At 41.8% G+C, this 17451-nt stretch overlaps 1 protein-coding gene across 3 annotated transcripts in view; it reads left to right on the forward strand.

Annotated features, from left to right (window-relative positions):
- Positions 1–17451, forward strand: part of ugp2b (UDP-glucose pyrophosphorylase 2b) — a 21479-nt gene continuing 4028 nt past the window's right edge. Inside the window, exons 1-6 of one of the 3 annotated variants that reach the window (XM_061690398.1) lie at positions 1–247; positions 4620–4747; positions 7532–7639; positions 11624–11809; positions 15367–15500; positions 16207–16504. In XM_061690398.1, the coding sequence (XP_061546382.1) occupies positions 4649–4747; positions 7532–7639; positions 11624–11809; positions 15367–15500; positions 16207–16504 (825 nt within the window). In that variant the 5' untranslated portion in view covers positions 1–247; positions 4620–4648. Of the gene's footprint in view, positions 248–301; positions 361–610; positions 1004–4619; positions 4748–7531; positions 7640–11623; positions 11810–15366; positions 15501–16206; positions 16505–17451 lie in introns of those variants that run through there. The other 2 variants (XM_061690399.1, XM_061690397.1) reach the window with 2 other exon arrangements.

Raw genomic sequence — 17451 nt, forward strand, 5'->3', positions numbered from 1 at the left:
GGGGAAATCAGTTTTGTTTTTGTTTTTTTCTCACAAGTTCCGCACGTATTTTGACTTATTTTTAAACACATACAGCCTGTTGTTGTGAACTGTAAACGCCGCCGAGAGGAAATAAATGTTCTTCCCCCTGTTTGTGTGTGGTGTGTCTATGTCCTCTGCGGGGAGTTGCTTGCTCCGGTCCCTTTCGAACCGCTGGACCGGGCCTACCCCATCGACCGTCCCTCCGCTGACGTCCGACGGCCAAACGGTAAGAACAACACCCCCGGTTTCGTTAGTGTGTTCACTTGTTTAGCACGGAGCTAGCCAGCTACTTTAGACCATCGGGTTTCCTTTTCGCCAAAGTGATTCCTCTTCACCACGGTGCGTTCATGGCGACTCCGTTTTTCTGGCTTGTCCAACATGCGCATCGTCTCCGGGCTCGCGTTCGCCTTTCATCTCTCGCTCCTAAGTTCCGTTAGTTACGTAGGGCGGATGGGAGTGTTCTGATCGGTGGGTTAATAATTGACGTGTGTGCCTTTTGACGGTGTTAAAAAAAAAAAAAAAGCGAAGAGAAATCGCCGCAGTAATGTGGTCGCCAAATCCCAAGTAGGGGAGTTTGGTATAAGGGGAGGGAGCAGGGGGAGGAAGAAGAGAAAGGAGGGAAAAACCTGGGCAGAGGTTAGGAGTCACAGCGAGGACTTGTGACGTGGTTCACTGGGGAAAAAAGGAGGAGGCCGGGGATAAAAAGAGAAAAGAAAAAACGTCGATTGTGGGGCTACATTTCCTTTGGCGACTTCCCGAGGGGGAGAAGTGCGACCGTGTCTTTTGTGTTTGCTCCTTCTTTTGACTTGGACGGGATGTCATATGCTTCAGAGCTCCCCGCATGAATGGAGAGTCAGCACACAGCCACGAAACTTTACTGCGCTGCGGGATGACACTGTCGATTTAACTGGCAATTATTCCAAGGTTTTATTCTCAACTGCTTCTTTCCTGGCTGCTTTGAACATGGCAATTTATGTGGAAGGTAAGAAATTGGTGAGAACGAATGTACTTTTACTATGGAAACTAAAACACGTTTAGTGGATTAAACAAAGCAGTTTTCTATATTTCCCGATCAAGATGATCCTCAATTCAAACAAATTTGCGTTTAGACAATGCGATATGCTTAGCTTTGTCAAACGAATGATTAGTTAAGGCTCTAATACATGAACCTTCAATGTATCTTTAAGACCACTGCCGAGAAAAGTCATAATTTGCCACATTGCGGGTAAAAATGAGAAAACCAACCACAGCAAACAATTGTCACTCTCTCTTATATAATTGGTGTCATTTGCTGAGACGATTGTCTATTTCATCTGAGGTAGATGATCTTCATCAAGGAATTTTGTCGCTGGGTCCATTTAAAACACAAGAAGAGACAAATAGGCACAATTTCCAAAAGAAATACCAGTGGGAAAGCCTCATTAGTGCTCATTTCACACAGAGATCCAGAAAAGTGGCCGCATCACAGCCCCAGCAGAACATTATGCCAGTATGTGCCTGTGGGTTTCGCACAGAATTCAGCAAAGAAACAAACCGGCATAATTCCCCAAAGAAAAGCCAATGGGAAAGCTTTATTGGTGTCTCTTTTACACAGGACCCAGGAAAGAAAAAAAGGGCGCAGTTTCGACAAGAGATGCACACTTTTTCTTGCAGAGATCCTACAAAATTGGTACATTACAGCTGTAGCAGAAGATTATACTTTTTTCCCCCACCTGTGGCTTTTACACAGAACCCAGTAAAGAAACAAATCGGCACAATTCACCCAAAATCCAGAATCAGTAGTCTCTTTCACGCAGAGATCCTGCATAATTGCAATATCATAGCCGTAGTACAAGATACACGGGCAAATAAATGCAGTATTTCACAGAACCCAACGAAGAAACAGAGTGGCGCAATTCCCAGAAAAATCCAAACTTAGTAGTGTCTTTCACACAGAGAAACTGCAAAGTTTCCATATCAGACCCGTGGCTAAAGATCATCATTTTTTTGGCCTGCTGCTTTTACACACAACACAGCAACGAAACACATTTCTGCAGTTACCAAATAAATTCTAGTGGGAACGTCGCATTAATGCCTCTTTTATACAGAGACCGGGTAAAGTTGTCGCAAAAGAGCCGTAGCAAAAGATCATGCATCCATTTGCCCGCCTTTCACACAGAACCCAGCGAAGAAACAAACTGTCGCATTTCCCAAAAGAAATGTTTTCCTTCCTTTTTCCGGTATTTCCTTGCGTCAACACAACATCCTGTCTCGGGTGGGATGTTTCGGTGATAAACGTACTTCAGTCTGTAACTGAAAATGCATTTTTGGGTCATTTTTGGTGGGCAAGGATTTTAAGCGACTTCAAAATTTTAATTGGTCTGAGCAAGCCCGCGTCTGTGCGCCGCTGGTGTCCCCAGACAGCAGCGTAGTGGCTCCGGTCCACCGTTAATGTAGAAAACCTGCTTCGACCCCAACTCCAAATCATTTGACATTGAGGCGTATTGTTTTTTTGTTTTGGGAAAATGTTGGTTGAACTTCAAATCTTTGTGGTATTGTTAATTATTTACAGGTGAGTGAGTTTTTCTCATCTTGACAACTTTCAATTGAAACCAGATTTGGAGAGCACAGTTTTCAACTGGTATTTACATTCCAGTAAAAGAAAACCACTAAGTTCCTGGCATTCAGCATTTTTTGATTAGCACTAAAATGAAGTACAAGCAATTGTGCCTTGAATGAAGACGAACTGCAAAGTGGCTCACTTCCCTTTTATGCCGCAGAACCGGATGTCTCGACATCCTATGTGTCACTTACACTTAACGTTTTGTTTCCTATGATCACTTTTTATTGGAATTCGCTTGCTCTGCGTGCGAAAAATAGACCCTTCTTAAAGTACTGTGTTTTGCCCCAGCCAGATTGATAAAGGTCAGCTATGTGAACCCCTATACTCCTTCCAAGCATGCCTTTATAGACCTAGCTTTGCCAACTGGGGAACAAGTCGGTCCCTTAACTGTTTTCCCGCAAATCAGAGACAGTAGACTCAGCATTTGTTTGCCTGAGCTTTTCACACAGACCGTAGAGAAGCAGGATATTAGCGTGTCTGTCGCTTTCCACTACTCCAGAGTCATGTTGGATCCGACACTTGGCATTGTGCTCGGTGATGTAAGTAAGGCTTGCACGCAGCTGCTGCGCCCTGGAAATGGGCCACAAAGTCCCATGTGTACAGTTTCTGTGCCGCCAGAGGAGGGTTGGAGCGGGATATTGCAGTGACAGCGACACGTCATCCTGCAACCATATAATTGGGTAACGTGAGCGTCGAGAGCATCCGGTGGCCGTGGGATGTATAAAACACTCGTCGGACAATTGCTTTCAACGCAACAGGGCGGGAGAAGGGTGAAACTTCACACCCCTGTCCTGGCATTTCGGGTTACCATACCGCCTCGGCTAGGGCTACGTCTTGCATTCAGGTCATTGGTCGACATCAGCGGCAAAGAGCGTCTGTTGCGACGTATAAAATGATCGCTTGACGGTTGCTTTCAACGCAACAAGGCGGGAGAAGGGTTAAACTTCACATCCCTGTCCTCAGAAGATGGGAAATTGCTGTCTTTTTGCAGGCTTAAGTCGCATAACTCTTACTTCCTATCATGACTGTCCACGTTAACGTGTTAACATTGTTCAGTGTGTGTTGGGCTTTAGTGCTGAATATGTTCTCACAGGCATGAAGAAATGAGTCACTGATGATGTATGATTCATTCTTCCCCAGAAGTTGTAAGATGTTTTTCCATGACTTGATCAGAACACGAGGACCTTTCTGCCAAAAGCGTCAGCAACATCTCGTTTCCAGATGTAACTGTTTTTGTTGTTGTTGTTGTGGTTCTGGATCACATAAACCTCACTTCCGATTTGCTTACGTCAAACATGATGATGAAGTTTTGTATGACTTGTGATGCATGTTTTTTCTCGTGATGCATATTATTTCAGTAAGAAAATGTAGTTTGACCTCCAATTTTTAGACTTGGTGAGGTGTATTTCTTTTCAGAAAATGTTGGTTGAACTCCAAATCCTTTGACTTTTTATGCACATTTTTCCAGGAAATGTTGGTTTCAATCCAAATCTTTCGAGGGATATTCTTCTCTGAACTGTTGTTTGAACTAAAATTTTTGGGCTTGTGCGGCACATTTTTTCAGTAATTGTTGGCTGAAATATTTCGACTTTGGGGGCGTGGGACTCCGCAGGTTGCTCTGTAGTCATTGAGTCAGTTGTGGTCTGTTGCGATTGTTCGCTTTAAAAGTATGAGGAAAAGTCTGACTTGAGTGCAGCCGGCACTGCGAGAACACTGTGTACGTAGTCTGCTTTTACATTCCTTTTACATCTTTTTTTTTTTTTTTTCCCCCTCACCGGCCTTTATCCGAATCAGAATCATCTTTATTTGCCAAGTATGTCCAAAACACACAAGGAATTTGTCTCCGGTAGTTGGACCCGCTCTAGTACAACAGACAGTCAATTTACAGAACTGGTCCTTGTTATTGTTTCACTGCTACGTTTGGTCTGTTTAATTCCCGTCGATTTTGATTCTCAAACCTTTACTTTTAACTCGTAATTCTCCCGTCCGTGTGCAGGTCTGAGGAAAGGAGTGCTCAACGGAGGGATGTCTCAATTCCAGGAAATGATGCGGCAGCAGCTGGAGAGCTCCATACACAGCGAGATGGAGAAGCTGCTGGATACCACGACAGGCGCAGAGAGAGAGGTAGCGTCCCCACTTCAGCCTCGCACCCCCATCTTTCGCTCTCGCCGAGCATCTGGTTGCGATTTGGAGGGGGGAGGGGGTCGCCGGGAGGAAACACACGAGTGACAAATACTGTATTGCGGTGCCAATGAGGGTTCCACCTGCTTACTGACACATACTTATAAGCTTGTGTCGAGGGCGGGACCACGCAGGGGACGACGTGTCCCGAGTTCTTCAAGAGTTACTTAGCCCACCTCCGGGGTGGCTCACGGACCAACCTGGGCCCTTTGTTATACACTGCAGTAGTCCCTTGTTTATCGCGGAGTTTACGTTTCAGAACCCCCAGCGATAGATGAAAATCCACAAAGTAGCGACCATATATTTATTTTATTATAAATAATAAAATTAAAATTAAAATATAAATATTTTAAAGCGTTATGACTCATAAAGCTACGTCTGCAGCATTTTTTTTTAGCACTCGTTCCTGCTAGCTTGCGCTTATGGCTATGTGAGTCTGCAGTAACATCAGTCCATGTGGAAAAATGATCACTGCAAAATCCCGCGATATAGCGAAACGTCCACCATATAGAATTAGATATGCACGATTTAAAAATCTGCGATGCAGTGATACCGTAAAAAGTGAACCGCGAATATAGCTAGGGATGACTGTGTATGTATTTAAAAATTGAGAGTATCTATGTACCACTGAGTCAAAAATGTGAAATAGTTAATTAATATGAAAGTAGCAAATGGTTTTGTTTTTTTCAGTGCCCTTGCAATTCGGATGCTTTTTTTCCCCAGATCAAATAATGTTGAAGCCATTCAGTTTTAAAGGTAATGTAAGAGGAGATAACATACTAACGGGTTTGGGGATCATACTTTGGGCATATTTAGGGTTTAATTAATTATTAATATGAGCAATTATAAAAAGAAAATTAGGGGGGCGTGTACTACTCTTGGATTTTGTTGTTTTTTCTGTTCATGAACAAACGCAGAGTGGATTCCCTTCTATTGTTGTGATTTCTAGCAGCATGTCTTTCCTCACAATCAGGTTGTCTTGTTTATTGAGTCATGTACAGATTAAGCTCTTTTCTACGACAACAAACAATACACCTGCACACTACTCTAATGTGATATAAATCCTGAGTTGAGATCCTCCTTATTTGGTTCACACGCGGACTTAAAGAGCATCACGTGCTCATGAACAAAGTCTGTGCTGAGCCGTATTATCTTTAATCTGTTATCACTGGGAAAAGTACGGGCAATTTCAATCTTTTGTATGGTCCAAAGGCCTGAAAAGGACTTTATCACCACCAGCAATGAATTTGTTTTGCCCATATAGTTGTCGAACGACTGCTATATTTGTCACTGAAAATGAGCATGTATGTTCACGAGGTATGTTCACATTCTTTTAATACAATATGTTCTCGCAGGCAGGCAACATAATGTTATGCAGCCTAGCAAGCTAGTGCTAGCACTAACGTTTGTACGTAAGCAAGCCTGTGTTCTGTCGAATCATCCTCTAAAGCAGGGGTTGCCGAACTCAAATTCGCGGCGATCCAAAATAAAAAAATTGGGACAATGTCGCGGGCCAAACTCAATATTTAATGAAAAATCACTGCGATGTACATGTTTCCCTTTTCTGGAGAAATGTAGCGTTAAAGTTTATCATTGACAACAAACTTACATTTTGCTTTAACACTGAATCTGGAATAAACAAACATTTATATTATAAACGAGAAATCAAATTTGCGATAAAAGACATCAGTGGTATTTGTTTGTTGTTTTGTATTTAAATAGATAACATGAATTCTTTTGTCTCTAGATGTTCTATTTATCTATCTCCAACTACCTTTCTTTTTGATGTAAATCTTTTTTCAAAGGCCAACAACAAAACAACCATAAAAAATAAGAATGTGCTTCAATAAAAATCCAAACTCCAAACTATTAACAGTCCCTGCCTAGAAGTTGATAAAGAGCATTAAAAAAAAAAAAAAACGATGATGTTATATCCTTTGTTACAGCCACGCTGCTCCGGACACGACAAACCGGTCTGTCATTTACTTTAGTGAACAGACAATCTGCCTCCCACCTGTCTTGGAAGTTAACCGTTTTCGATCATTCGTTTGGCCATTTTTGAGAGGGGTAAGTGTAAATTTGCTCGAGGAGACTGGTAGCACAGTCCCGAACGACTGCAACAGAAAGGGAAGGGGCTCGCGCCGGCCTGGACTGATGGGCAAACACACTAGCAAAGCATTCTGGGATTTGTAATATTAGTGGCAAATGTGCTAAATACTGGCGGGCCAGCGCTAATATAAATTTTGTTTGGTCTTGCGGGCCAAATATAATTACATTGTGGGCCAAATTTGGCCCCCGGTCCTGAGTTTGACATATATGCTCTAAAGCTTCGGTAAACATTGGTTCGTGTGCGTGAATAAATGTTGATAACAGCGACCAAATATCTAGACAATGGCGAGCGCGGGATGCGAAGCGCCGGTCACAATACGCAATTCTATTGGTCGACGTTGTGGTGCGCTGTCGGAGAGTTGTTATTGATATGTCCCACTATACAGAAGATATCCAAAAAAATCATACTAGACTTTTCATTTTGCCGTCGTAGGGCTATCATTGGGCCAAATCGTTGCTCGTGGATTATGTCACGCTCCAAGAAGTTTTGTCGTTCGCGACAAAATATGTCTGGCCCGATCTGGGAAATCGCCCGCGATAGCTAATCGGGCCAATATCGGGCCTAAAATCCTGTATTCTGATCTAGGTATTACTGAATTAAAATTTTGTGTGTTTCAGTCATGCAAGAAAGACTTTGAGGGCTTCAGGAGTCTCTTCCACAGGTTCCTCCAGGTTAAAGGTCCATCGGTGGAGTGGATCAAGATACAGCGACCGCCCGATGACTCGGTAAGTTGGCCTTCCAAAATGGTCACAAAACTCACGCTAATAAAGCGCAAACCAAGCAGTCATCAAACATTTGATGTCAAGATCGAACTTTGTCACAGTCCCTGTTGCTCAACACATGCAAACATGCAAACAAGTTGCGTAAGTTGACTTCCCTGCCGCCTGCATTCATGATCATTTGAACGTGTCCAGTGCGTTATGAGCATCATGATATTTTTTTTTTTTTTTAGGATGTTTGTCTCTATTAAGGTCTATGCAGTCACATTCACAACTACAGTCACTGATTGGGACTTGACCTGAGGTGGCTGTATGAAAGTCAGCCCTGTGGACCGCTACACTCGCAGTTTTAAAGTTATTTTCAGGAGTCAATAGGGTTTTTTTATATATCGTCGCTGTCGGGCGGAAACCCCGTATGTCCAAATATAGGCAATATTTTTTTCCCAAATTGATGCTATTGGTCTGTTTAAAGTGTTGAAAATAGCTTGAGAACTAATCTTTGAACCCTCTCGTACACCTGAACTGACTGAGAAGTGTTGTAAAACTCCGCCGCCTCCTCATTCTGCAGGAACCTTGCGGAATTATGTAGCCTCAAGATTGATAGTCTGAATTTTATTTTTAATAAGAACAAGTGAATATAGTTATCTTAGATACATTTGAGTAAGCCTCATTCGTTAAAATGGATAGCTGTAGTACTGTATATGTATGTTTTAAAATTGTATTGGAAAGAAAAGAGAGACATTTTAAAAAAAAAAAGTAAATAAATAAATTACAATTAAAATAATACAAATAAACTGACAAATAAAGTTAAAATAAATTAGCGATTGCACATGACTTTGGAGTGGTCGTGTATGGATGACTCAACGGTATATGATGGGATAGTGGTTAGCATGTCTGCCTCACATTCAGGAGATCTGGATTTGAATATCTTTAGGAAAATCTTTTTGTGGAGTTTGCATGTTCTTACTGTGCTTGCGGAGGATTTGTTCAGGTAAGATGGCTTCTTCCCACGTTCCAAAAACATGCATGTTAGCTTAATTGAAGGCTCGAATAAATCCATTGGTGTGATTGTAAGTGTGAATGCTTGTCTACATGTTCCTGCCAATTGACAGGTGACCGTTCCAGGGTGTTATCCCACCTCTTCTCCGAGTAGCTCCTCTCACAAGCACAATGAATACATGTTTAAGTCCCGTCAACTACATTGTAACGTCTTAACAGTTTGTAATTAAGCTCGTAGTGATGAGTACTTGATTTATTCATCCAGCAATGCGTTATTTATTGTGACTTAAGAGGCCTATTTCCCTCCCCAATTCTATAATGTGCATCACAATGAGCATTCTGATTTAGAGATTCTAGCTATCTACAGCCACAAAATGGGGCTGAAATCCATGAATTGCTGTTAATCATTCATTAAGAGTCGCTCGCAGTCATAATTGCAACAAACGGCGATCGCATTAATGATTCACAGCCCGGCGACCCAAATTGGCGTTCGCCAGCGGAACGGTAAATTGTTTATCGAGCATGCAGACATTCTGTCTCGCTGTTCCTTTATAAAACGTCCACAGCGGCTTGCTACAAACACACCAACAAACAACGCCTGCTCTGTCTTTGCCTCCTCACACTGTAACTATCCCAAAGCTCCACCGCAACGCTTGCACCTCCCCTTGCCTCGCCTCCGGCCAGCTCTCAGCGAGCCTCCTTTTCTTCTTACCGTATGTGACACATAAGAGACTAGGTGTGCAGAGATAACATTTCATAATGAGAGGAACGTTAAGTGATAGATTTTAGAGAGAGATTAAAAAAAACAAAAAACAGACAGCGATGCAGACTAACGAGACACGCTGGTGGAGTAGGAGATGGAAGATCTAACTTCCCATCGCAGGAAATTACATCTTTCTCACATGTACCCACTTCCATTGACATCGTTATACAAAAGTATCAGGACACATCTATTAACACACCCCACACCATAGAATAATCTTTTAGAGACTGGGTAATTTTGATTAATCGACTTGCGCTTTAGAATCTCGACCCGTACGAGTTTATTGGTGGATATTTTGAACTGAAACTCGTCAGCCAATCGTAGCAGATGAAACAAAAGGATCAAGGAGATATTGAGACATAATCCAGTTATTCTGTTTTACTCTTTTTTTAAGGCTTTTTTTTAGAACAGATGTTCTGTAGGCAATATCACGGAAAAATTATTCGTCAAAACGGCCATTTGTTTCTGACAGAAAACTTAATATCTCCAGAACCATCATCTGATTTTCAAAATTTTTGGTGTGTTGTACTCAGGTTGAAGTGGCCATTAAAACATTTACAGCACACAAAACATTTGGAAAGACTCTCATTTTCGGGAAATCTTGTCACGTTGCTTGCTACAAACAAGCATTTATTCTTTAACCTCTGTGAAAAACGATCCTTAGGTAGCCAAGGTGCACATACCAGAAGGCGCAGCACACTGTCCATTGAATTGAAGCAAAAAGTGTGACAAAAACTCTTTTTAATTCTATTTAATTGTCATTACTGTATGTTTTTACAAAATGAAATATTATTGAGTGCAATTTTTTTCCATTCAAAAAAACATTACAGAAGTTATTTTTTTGTTTATTTTTTTGGGGAGGCTTGAGCGGATGAATGGTATTTCCATTTACTTTAATGGGGAAAGATGATTTGAGATACAAAAGTGTTGAGTTGAACTGAGCGTGATCGTGGAAAAAAATAAAGGCACCACTGTATTATCTTGGTTGCAAACAGCACAGCAATGTCAACGACACCTAGTTTAATGTTCCTTCCTCCCCCAAGATGATATTTGCGCAAACACACCCTCTCCTCTTAAATCAGCAACACAAACACTCGTGTTGATTTGTCATGCTAAATGCATCTTGGCCGCTAAGTGAATATCTGGGGAGGGAAGCCACGATGCGGGTGGGAACCACACTGGTGATAATTACCCTCCGGAGTGGCGTGCCTCATAAAATGCTTCACTGACACGTCTTAGCGCATCCTGCTGCGGAGCGTTAAACTATTCATGTCCACGTCAGCTCCGATAACAATTGAGCCTGATGTGCTTTGTTCTTATTATCTTGTCAAGAGTGTTGTTTTTGTAACCTCATCTTCTTTGCCGGAGGAAGGGGGTCACGGTTGTGATTTGCTAGCAGGAAGTTTAAAAACACACACACACACACACACACACACACACACACGTTAATGTCAGCATTTACACTCCTGTCCTATCAATAAATATATCTACATACATAATTAGATCACGCACAAAGAGTTATTCGACCGTGCTGTATTTTTACGAGTTAACAAACTTTTATCAAATTACCTGAACTTTGTGTGGTGTTCATATGTTTGTATTAGGATGAGTTCATCTTTAAAGGACGACTGGGACAATGGCCAAAATGACCCTAAAATGGTTTTGTCTTTTCAGGCACGGATGGCTTCTTGACAGTTTTTGTGAGTGTACTCAAGATAGACATGCCTTCCAAATTTCATGTTGCTAAGGGATGTGGGGCTGAATATTCGAAAAAACATTCTGCAATTTGAATATGAACTTATATAAGACTTCGATGTTTATGGTGAGTCATCAATCGTTGTCATTCCGTATCCGCACACAATGACAAAGAAATAAACTTTGCAATTTAGCGCCAGCCATTTGTCTAGTAGAGGTGGTAAACATTTAGTAGCAATCGGACAAAATCTCTAGGATGAGTTAGTCTCTAAAGGACTCTTAGAAATGGTCAAAATGACCCTAAGTGGTCTCTTTAAACGAAAATGGCAGACTTCCTGTGTCTTTTCCAGCATGGTTTCTTGAGACTTTTTTTGAGGGTGTACTCATGCTAGGCATGCATAGCAAATTTCATGCTGCTGAAACTGGCTTCACAGGCTGACTATGGTGAAAAGACCTCAAAGGTTTCAATTGGCCTGAACAAACAAACCAATTTAAAGATTTCTGATGGGATGTCATAAATGTTGTGTGTCCAGATCCAACCGTATGACAAGATCGTAGCGCGAGGCCTTCCGGAGGGCGTCGCCGACAGCTTGAACAAGTTGGTGGTGGTCAAGCTGAATGGGGGTCTCGGTACTAGCATGGGCTGCAAGGGCCCCAAGAGCCTGATCAGCGTCCGCAACGAAAACACCTTCCTGGACCTCACCGTGCAGCAGATAGAGGTAACCACAAACGTGGGGAACTCGGGGTTGCAGAAGATAAACGGTGATAATGCCCGGGAACACTGTACCACTTTGACTTCAGCTTGAATCACGCGTACTCAAAGGTGGAGAATAAATAAACTCATTGAGACTCTTACCATGACTTCAGATGGGCCTGGCAGGAAGTGAGGTCATGGTACCGTCGGCTACGTCTACGCTTGGGCGTGGGTCAAGTAACACGATTCCCTTTTTTTGCTCTCCAGTGTCACAATTGGGATATGCGTCATGGCAGCGTAGGGAAATGAAAACATCCATCCATCCATTCTCTTAACTGCTCATCCACACTAAGGAATAAGATATCTTTACATGACAATCGGGCCTCTTACAAATGTGGATAAAACTCAGATACTTATTGGATATCTGCCGATGCGAGTGCGATGGGATATACCTCGTCGATGGCATCTTGATGTTATGGGAACGCAGATTATTGACATTAAAAAAAACATCTGATGTAAATCTAAACTATGGCAAAAGGTGGTATGAATATGCTACATTAAAGGTTTATAGAACATCGTGCAAATATACTACATTAGAGGTGCTTAGAATGTTAAATATGCTCTAAATATACATTTAGAGGCGTATAGAACAGTTTAAATATGGTCTAAATAAGATGCGTTAGAGGTGTATAGAACATTGTATGTGCTCTAAATATACTACATTAGGAATGTATAGAACATTGAATATGAATTAAATACTACGTAAGACATGTATACAACATTAGATATGGTGTAAATATGAAACAATGTGTAGAGAACATTAAATATGGTCTAAATGTGTTACATTGGAGGTGTTTCCATTACAGTATAAGGAAAATGATTGCATAATAAATGATGTGGAATAAAATCATAATTGGCCTCTTGGATATGGAGTGTAAATGCAGCCTTAGTTCTCCGAATTGGTCTAGATTGTGACATCAAATTTTTGTGGAAACCAAGCAGAGTCATTACACCGCAGGTCCATAATTTGATCCCCCTCCCTTTCACATATGATGAGGCCCAATTTGATGTCCTAGGGGTTGTTACAATATACTATGCGCATAAACACAGTGAGTGAGTGAGTGAGTGAGTGAGGCACTCTATCAGAGGCCCGAGGAGGGGAAAGGATCTGTCGGTTGTAAAGCAAACATTGGATGCCGTGTGCTGTCCTTGAATTCAATAAATCACTTGTGTGCAGGAGTTTGGACCAGGTTTGGCCCAATCTAGGTTTGACCAATCTACCTTATGTTTGTTTAGCTCATGTGTACAGTCCTGTGTAATTCAGTGAACATTTGGTCAGCGTATGAATGTGTGTGAGGTTGTGTTTCGTAAGGGCCCTGTGGGACGCCACTACCCCGCTCCCGCCCCCCACATCCACCAGTACACTGCTCTCTTGTGTCCCAATCACTGCGCCCCAGTTCTGCTCAGCTCCGATCACATTACCTCCAGTCCCCAAACAACTTGTTTGCAGAGAAAATAGAGACCATTCACACACACACACACACACACACACATCATCATCATCATCATCATCTTTTTTTGGACCATCTCATATACCTTCACTCCACTGTGGATATAGCCTGTTTGTTTTTTTTGTTTTTTTAAACCAGTACAGTGCATGCTTTTTATTTTCATGTACAGTAGACTACATTTTTAACATTTTCAAGTACAGTACATTTTTTATGTACAGTTCAGTTGTACTTTCAACTTCAATACATTTGCCATTAATCTTAACAATTGATTGTTTTTAAAGATCTATTTACGGTAGGGTCAATTGATATTTAACTTTTAAGTGCAATACATTTTAAAGAGGCTGTTAAATGAATTCAGAGATTAGTTTCTAAATACTACATACAGTAGTGTGTTGAGATAAGAGTTTAATTTGTTCAATGTCCACACGTATCTCAAATAATCTTTCCACATTGAAATGAATGGAAATGCAAGTAATCGGTTCCAGTCCCCACTCCAAATGCCAAAATTTGTGGCGTTTTGTCCGTCCTTGTTTTTCTTCTGAGATACTTATTGGTAGTTGGCAAACCAGCTTAATGGCGCTCTAGTGCCGCCAACTGATATTGTCCTTCCACTGCGAGGAGACCAATGCGAAATGAAGCTGGCCGGTTGTTGTGAAGTTTGCTGCCGCCATCTAGTGCTGGGGATCTGAAGTGCAGACACATCTAAAATAAAATTCTCGCAACTCACGACAGAAAAACTGGCCAAGCGACGTCTCGTATTTTGAAAAATTCGTAATTGCTGAACTATGTATCAGAAGAAGAATTCTCTTTATTTGCCATGTATTTAAAAAACACACAAGGAATGCGTCTCCAGTAGTTGGAGCCGCTCTAGTACGACAATAGGGCCGTGCTTCCTCAGGAGCCGCAGGAAGTACATCCTCTGCCGGGCCTTTTTGAGGATGGAGTTGATGTTGGTCTCAAACTTGAGGTCCCGAGAGACTGTAATTCCCAGGAACTTGAAGGTTTCGACGGTTAACACGGGGCAGTTGGAGAGCGTGAGGGGTAGCTGTGGCGAAGGATGCCTCCTGAATGAAGTCCACGATCATCTCTACAGTCTTGAGCGTGTTCAGCTCCAGGTTGTGTCGGCCGCGCCAAAGCCGCTCCACTTCCCGTCGATACGCAGACTCGTCACCGTCTTTGATAAGGCCGTTGACTGTGGTGTCGTCTGAAAACTTCAGGAGTTTGACAGCCGGGTGTGCTCTTCTGTGAAGATACAGCATTAAACTGTTTTTCACCATTTTAGTTTTCCAGATTTTTGGGGGGGATATGTGTGTGGCTAAAACAGCCTCCAGTGGCGCACTTTGGCATCTGGCATGAGTCCCCCCATTTAATGTTACACCTCTCCCTTCTCCCTTGTTTTTGCCGAACACCTGTCCTACTGTGCTGTATATTAATGTGGTCATGATGATGTTACTTGGATAGGTAAGTATGTTTTTAAGTGGAACTTGATGTAAAAAGTTTGAGAACCACTGGACTAATGTGTCAAAATGGTTAGGTAAGAACTTGCCTCGCCTTTGTTCGTCTTCTGCGTAAGGGCGATACAGTGTCAACACACTGCGCGCATCACACACACAATTGTTTGCAGTGTATTATGATTCATGTGCAAAATGTGTGTGTTGAAAGTCCTGAAATGACATCACGCCTCCTCCCAAAAGGTGCGCCTTGTTTCCTCAGGACAAACAGCAAATTTCAATTCTGGTTAATGTACAGCAATCTTTTTGTCCTGCTTTCAAATAAAAAAAGAAATCAGTTCACCCACAGTTTGGACATTGAACTGAAGTGATGATGTGGTTTACGGATTACCGTCATAGTTTTAGTATTTTCCATCTAATATTTAGTTTTTTCTCTCATATTTTTGTATTATGTGCAAATATTTTTTTTCTAGTATTTGTGTATTTTCTATCTAACATATTAGTATTTTTGTTTGTTTTTGTATTACTTTCTAATTTTTAGTATGTAAGTTTTAGTACAGAAATCTTGTGCTTGTGTCCTCTTAATAATTTGACGATGTATTTTTGTGGCGTCGGCACAGCACCTGAACAAGACGTACAACACGGACGTGCCCCTGGTGCTCATGAACTCCTTCAACACGGACGAGGACACCAAGAAGATCCTGCAGAAGTACACACACCACCGTGTCAAGATACACACGTTCAACCAGAGCAGGTAATTGCTATTATAATGTCACTATTTCAAATGCGTGCTGAATGTAATATTAAAAAAAAGGATTAAGGGAAATGTAGAAACGCGCCATTCAGCGATACTGCAGTGAACGACTTTGTCATTCAAGTAGAACTTTTTATAATCATTGGCCTTTATTTATGAATGAAGGCGTAAGAGCACAAGGATGTTTCAACTATTCTGCTCTCACTCAATAAGGCCGACGTCACACCAACACAGTCAAATACAGCAAGTATGCTCCTTTCTCTTTTAAATTCCTCTTCCAGCTGAGCACGCATTTACAGCACTACTGAAGTTATCAGAGTTTCTGTTTGGAAATGGTTTCTGTAAACTCACTTTTCTTTCTCAAACATGTGTTTTGTTACCACTGATGAAAGGTGCTGGAAAAGCCTAAACATTTAGACTGTTTTGATTGATATTACAAAAACGTTTTTAGTGGGCCTAAAATACTTCAAATGGCGTTTGGAGTTCATGAGTTTAAAAGCGATTCGGAGATGGACATCAAAGACACGAAGCGTCCGACCAGCTCAGAGCAACGGGTGGGAATTAATCCTCCCTTTTAAGCTCTCACGATGTTTTGTTTGATGTTCACCGGACTGGACGCCGATTCGTCGCCCGCTCTTTGATCACGACGCTCGGTTTACATCCGCTTTTGAAGTTCTCTGAGATGTTTCCGTGGCGTTCTGCTCAGATATCCTCGCATCAACAAAGAGTCGCTGCTGCCCGTGTCCACCAGCCTGAGCACGACAGGCCAGAACGCAGAGGGCTGGTACCCGCCAGGCCACGGCGACATCTACGCGAGCTTCTACAACTCTGGCCTGCTGGAGCAGCTGATTGGCGAGGGTAAAGAGTACATCTTTGTGTCCAACATTGACAACCTGGGAGCCACCGTGGACCTGCACATCCTCAACCACCTTGTGGGGCGACACAATGGCAAGCGATGCGAGTTCGTCATGGAAGTGACGGACAAGACGCGCGCCGACGTCAAGGTGGGTGCCACCAGTCGTGGCTGGCGGCCTCCGGGTGGCACTACCAGATCGTGGAAATTGTTGGAAGTCAGTCCATTTGCAACGATTTGCAGTCCTCAGACAATATAACGTACAAGAAAGACAATTTAAAAAGTGTTTGGATATTTACGTAATACCTTGAAATAGATAGGCCGGTATATGCCCGATACTGATACCTGGTATCCGTACTCGCCCATCCTTAGTGTAAACTCTAAATATGCTTCACACCTGTGATTCCCAACCAGTTTGCCGAAATATCATCAATTGTGCCGTGAGAAATTATCCAATTTCTCTTAATTGCTCTGAAAATCATTATTTATTAACTACAAATAATGCATCTTTTAAAAATGTCAAAAATAACAATAAATAGCAATAAAAAGGCTTACAGGACAGTTGTAATTGATATTTCTACGGGTAGCTTTATTGCTTCCAACGATACGTTAGCTTTTAATATTAGCGTCAACGTTAGCTTCCAAAGGGGAAATGTTCCAAATTTCACTTAATTGGTCCTAAAATTATTTACTACTAATAATGTATCTTTGAATAACATAATAAAATGGCTAAGAAGAAAGTAGTAATCGTAATAATAATAGTAATATTTACAATAGCTTTAACATTAGCTTCCAACATTCGATTCTAATGTTGCTTTTAATGTCAGCTTCCAACATTACCTCAAATGTTAGCTTCCAAGTGTTAGCTTTCAATGTTAGCTTCTGAAGTAGGGCTGGAGGGGGAAAAATCTAATTACTCTGTTAAGTTGACTTCAAAACTAGGTCGAGGCAAAAATTTCTGCCTCGAACCTCCGCCTGACTATAAATGAAGTTCCAGAACCAATGTTTCACAGGGACATTTATTGCAGACGGACGCAGTATTGGGCGACTTTATAACGTTGTCAACAACGACAGTGGCGAGTCTGTAAGTGATTTTTA

Source organism: Phycodurus eques, chromosome 11, assembly GCF_024500275.1.
Source record: "Phycodurus eques isolate BA_2022a chromosome 11, UOR_Pequ_1.1, whole genome shotgun sequence".
Classification (NCBI taxonomy): domain Eukaryota; kingdom Metazoa; phylum Chordata; class Actinopteri; order Syngnathiformes; family Syngnathidae; genus Phycodurus; species Phycodurus eques.